The sequence below is a fragment of the Parambassis ranga genome, chromosome 22 (genome assembly GCF_900634625.1).
Source record: "Parambassis ranga chromosome 22, fParRan2.1, whole genome shotgun sequence".
Taxonomy (NCBI): Eukaryota; Metazoa; Chordata; class Actinopteri; family Ambassidae; genus Parambassis; species Parambassis ranga.
The window spans coordinates 20258506-20263587 of record NC_041042.1 but is presented as its reverse complement, the minus strand read 5'-3'; the positions used below and the strand labels follow the sequence as shown (position 1 = coordinate 20263587).

The window sequence follows — 5082 nt, the reverse complement described above, 5'->3', positions numbered from 1 at the left end:
CAATTCCAAAGGTGTCAAATTTAGGGTTAATGCAAGTAAAAGCACAGACTCGTTTAACAGCTTATATCATCACTGACTTATTAAACCTTTTTTTATTACGTTCGACATTAAAGTTTATCGTGTACATTGGTTAGAATAATACTTTATACATGTTGTCATTTTGAACAATCATGCTTACATTATTATTATGTTTGTTATTTATCTTTTGTTTAATATGTACCTTTGAGACAATTTCTTTATATAGTACGCAATGGCATACATGCAGTTTGTGTAAATTATATCAGACACACTAATAAGTCGCTGGGAACGTTAAAGTTGATTTTTCCAAAAAACCTGAACGCAACTCACGTGACCACGTGACTGACAACAGCTGATCAGCAGGCGGAACCATAAGAAGCCATGGTGGATTTTCTGAACAAATTACCCGACGCTGAATGTCTGGGCGTAAGTGTCTGTTCACGATTAACAGAGTTTAATCAACGTCTAATGAAGCAACTAGCACTTTTATGTGAAAATATAAGTTCATGGTTAACGGTTTCTGAAAGCTCGTCATTGTTTCCGCATGCTTACACGGACCGTGCCTCCATTTACTCTGTAGCCCATCTTGTTTTTTTTTATTAATCTCGGTAAATAACTGACGGTCACAAAAAGAACGTGTGGTGTACCCTTCTGGTGTTAAAATAGCTTTAGAATTAAAGACGGTCTGCCTGCAGAGCTCCGGTGTTGACTTCCTGTGCAGACTGCTTCCTTCGCTTCCAAAATAAAACAAAACGTTTGATGGCAAGACAAACATTTCACGTATTTTGTTCAGTAAATATAGTTATTTTTAATATCGTCTCTGTCACGGTGGTGACTATGTGTATCTGCGAGCTTTCGGACGGCATGCCTAGAAGGAGTTCATACACCTGAAGATCCTAAAACATTAGGATTGTAGTGTTAAGTTCCATGTCTTAGTTCGAAATGCATTATTTTTTAAAGCAAAATCCAGATCCTCATTGTATTGTGTGAAGTTTTGTCACAGGGTGGTGGATGGTCTGTGTGGGCGGGAGCTGCCTTGTAGGAGTGATTACAGCGACACCTGGGCTCTGCATGAGTGGCTGGAGCTGCTCAATTCCCTGACACACCTATTCCAACTGGCAGTGGGGAACAACATCTCAGATAAAGAGGTGAGACAGTGGGAGGATGCAAAGGGTTTGTGTTCACATTGGGGTTCTTTTCTTCTAAACTGTGTGTGGATTTTGTTTTTGTAAATATAATATTGTCTCTTAAGCATTAAAATATGATCATGTCAAAGGACGCAGGCGCTCTGAAATGGACACTTATGGTTAGGGGACCCTGTAGCCTGCTGTCACTGCTTTGATAAGTTGATAGAAGAATGCATAATCAAGATTTTGTGTACATACTAAAACACCACTACCATTAGTATACAGTTATTTTATAAAACACAGTACACAGTCACTGTAAAGGAACCACTTATTTCTTTCTGAGCTGGATGTATGTGGCTATGGTCAGATTTTCAGGTGTCTTTCTACTGATGTGTGCAGGTGATGGCCAGGCTGTCAAGCATACGGAGCGGCCACGCTGAGGCTGTGCTGAGTGTGCTTAGAGCCAGACAGACAGAGATTCGCCATGCTTTGCTGGACAGAACTAATTCCATCTCATCTGCCACTCTGCAGGACTTTGAGTGGCAGCTGAAGGTGACTCAATGCTGAATTTTTTAACTTCATTCTATTCTATTCTTCTATTCTGTTATCTGTTGAAGCAATACATCACTCTTATTTATGTCTTCTTTACAATGGTTAATAGGGGGAAACTGTTCACAAAATCCACGGTTTAGTTTCTATCACAGGTTTGGTTCGATTTACATTGAGGTTTTTTTTAACTTTTTTTTTAACATTCTGCAAATACCATAGATCCGCATAAAATATATTGCCTAATTATCCAACATTTATTATGTTTAAGAATCAGTTATTGCATTGTGTTGCTGCTGTTGCCCCTCTGAAGTTTCAATTCTGTCACTGCTTGTGTTAGTGCTTCAGTGCCAACTCCTCAATAAGAAAAGTATCGGCTGTCCCACTTAATGCATAATTTGCATTATTTAAACTACCACATTTGTTTTTTTTTTTTTTTTTTTTTTTTAATTTTGTCATCGACACATGATATTTACATCCTACTCTGCAAGCCATGAAGGGACCAGTGGCAGGATTGTGCATGATTGAACACAGAGTCGTGTGGGTCTCCTCTCTGCTCTGACTGCAGCTGAGACTGCTGTGCCAAACTCCTGTGAGAGCTTTGGGGCTGGGGAGGAGCTCATGGTCGCACCCGCTGCTCGTTGAGGACAGTAACTGAAGAATGATATGTGTCAGTCTCCAAAAGTCAATTCAATTCAATTCAATTCAGTTTTATTTATATAGCGCATATTACAATCAGAAATTGTCTCAAAGCGCTTCACAGGAACCCCCCTAAGAGCACTGTGGCAAGGAAAAACTCCCTTTAAGAGGAAGAAACCTTGAGCAGGACCCGTCAGTTTAAGGGGGAACCAGTCCTGCTGCTAGTCAGAGAGGATGAAGGAGAGAGGGAGAGAGAGAGATAGAGAGAGGTGCAAACATGATACAAACATGATACAGTACAGAGCAAACATGACGGCAAGATGAAACAGTGATTATATTGTAATAGATATCTATATATAGCGTCATTCGCTAGATTTGTCGCTAGTCGCTTTTGCCAAAACAAGATTTGGAAAGTCACCACATTTATTAGTTGCCAAGTTGGCAACTCTCATCTCCGTATCAGCAGGAAAAATCCCTCCCTGCATTACTTGATGCTCATGTAATGAACCAAACAAAACACGCCCTGAACGGTGACACGTGGATTGAATGATTCAGATTTTTTTCCTGAGTCGTCCTATGTCTAGTGGTTAAGGCCCTTCGAAGCAACAAACAAATTAAGATTAAAGCATGACAGTTTCTTGAAAATGGACTTATAATGACTTAAAACACCACTCACACCACCATACCCACTCAGCGCAAAGTCCAGATTTCCAACAAATTTGCATTTGTCTGTATGCTAGATTATCACTCTTTATATGTCCAAGTGTCATCAAGTGTTTAGTTTGTATTGTATCTTTAAATTGATTGATACAGACAGGTGTTCTATCCTCCACTTACCACATATAATTGATGACTGGTTTCTTTTTCTGCATGTATTAAATACGAGGGAGTGGAATTGACAATATTCCATTACAAAATGTGTATGATATGAGGAGTTCATATGATTATCATGGTGCCTAGATTGTAAGCCCAATTTGACAGGATCTTTTTCTCTTCCTTCAGTTAGCGCTGGCCAGTGATAAGATATCCTCTTTGCACACTCCTCTGCTCAGTCTCAGTCTAGATGTGAGAGAAAAAGGTGCCCTCCGCCCTACCACTATAGAGATGAGCAGAGAAGAGTTAAACACCCTCATCAGTTCACTAGAGGCTGCTAATAAGGTATGTAAATACTAAAAAATGACAAAGACATGTAGTAATACTACAGAGGCAAACCATCAGTATGAGATTTATGTGCCATCTTCAGAGTTTTTTTTTTTGAAAAATAATTTTGTTGAAACAATATTTAAAAATACTAGTGACTACATAATACATATTTAGAGTATAAAGCTTAATATTCAATCTGTAACATTTTTTACTTCAACAGTGTATGACTGAGGCTTTGACTGAGCTCTTACTGTTAATTCAAAATCTTGGAATAACACCCAAGTTTTTGGGCCATGTCAACAAACTGGACAGACAGCCTATTTTGGAATTCTCATTGTTTAAAAGAGCACCCAAGGTGTAGCGCCATCCAGTTAGACGCAACTCGATAAGGAATTTGTGCTTATAAAGTATTTTTCAAACCCCATACTTCTGTACTTCAACTTGAAAAGAAACTTTGTGTCAGTACTTCAACTTTTACTAAGGTATTTTAAACCCCTGTATCTATACTTCCTCTTGAGCAATAAATGTGTGTACTTTTGACACCACTGGTACTTAATATGATGAAGACATACACTGTGTGTATAAAGCATTGCAAAGTAAAGTGGGACGTTTTAGAAACAGACAAAAACGGACGACATACGAATACATACAATGGGTTTGTTCTTGCTACTTTAATTTCTTCTTTGATTGATGTTTCTGTTTACATGTTGCGTATAAATGATACAGGCCCTCAAAAGACACGTTTTATTTTTTTTTCTACAGACAATTTATCTAACATCTAACTATGTACCTGTATAGGCTATTTATTTATATTGACAAAATGAAAAAGCCCATCATAAGAATTTAGTTAGATGTAGCCTCTCTGTGCTCATTCTTACATGTTTGCTGTATATATTTGAGATATTTTATGTTCTGTCTTGCAGGTGGTGCTACAGCTGAAGTAATGACAGATTTGTGGACCAGCAATTACTTAACATTCAAAAAAGGTTATGTTGTAAAGTAAACATTATTTCACATAATTTTTTGTTGACTTTTCTAAATTCCAAATAAATTTATGACCTTATAATGTATTTTTAACTATGGCCAGATGTACATTCACCTTATTATCATTTTACTATAATAAACTTTTCCGGATTCTTTGTAGGTTTTACATGCCAGTCGTCTCTTTTTCACATGATGTTGGTTAATACTTTCTTTTCTCGCTCTAACTACAGCGTGAGTGAGGGCCTCCGCCATTTTTCTCCCATGGTTTATGTGTTGCCTGGTTACGCTGCAGAATCCCTGCTCACCGTGCCCTCAGATAACGTGCGCTCTGAGCAATCCAAAGGTTGCAACATGGACAACTGTGGATTATTATGCTTCTTGTATTTTTGTGGTTATTGGAGGACATCATAACGGCAAACTACAGCCCTCAAAATCTTCCAGTGATGACAGTGTTATATGGAAAGTTGCATAAAGGCTGATGTAGCAATAGTGTATGAGGTAGACAGGATTAATCAATTCAAGAAACACAGCAGCTTTGTGTATGCTGGTGAAGGATCAATTTTGTGGTGTTGCACTGCCCACACCATGTAACCTAGATTAAAGCTTTTAATAACTTGATAACTGC

At 38.2% G+C, this 5082-nt stretch overlaps 1 protein-coding gene across 1 annotated transcript; it reads left to right on the top strand.

Moving 5' to 3' along the window:
- The first annotated feature begins 348 nt into the window (after positions 1-348).
- Positions 349-4623, top strand: commd8 (COMM domain containing 8). Its single transcript, XM_028395650.1, has 5 exons — positions 349-444; positions 1011-1166; positions 1545-1697; positions 3333-3488; positions 4397-4623. The coding sequence occupies exons 1-5, from the start codon at positions 400-402 to the stop codon at positions 4415-4417; spliced, it is 531 nt and encodes a 176-aa protein (XP_028251451.1). The 5' UTR covers positions 349-399; the 3' UTR covers positions 4418-4623.
- Positions 4624-5082: the final 459 nt, after the last annotated feature.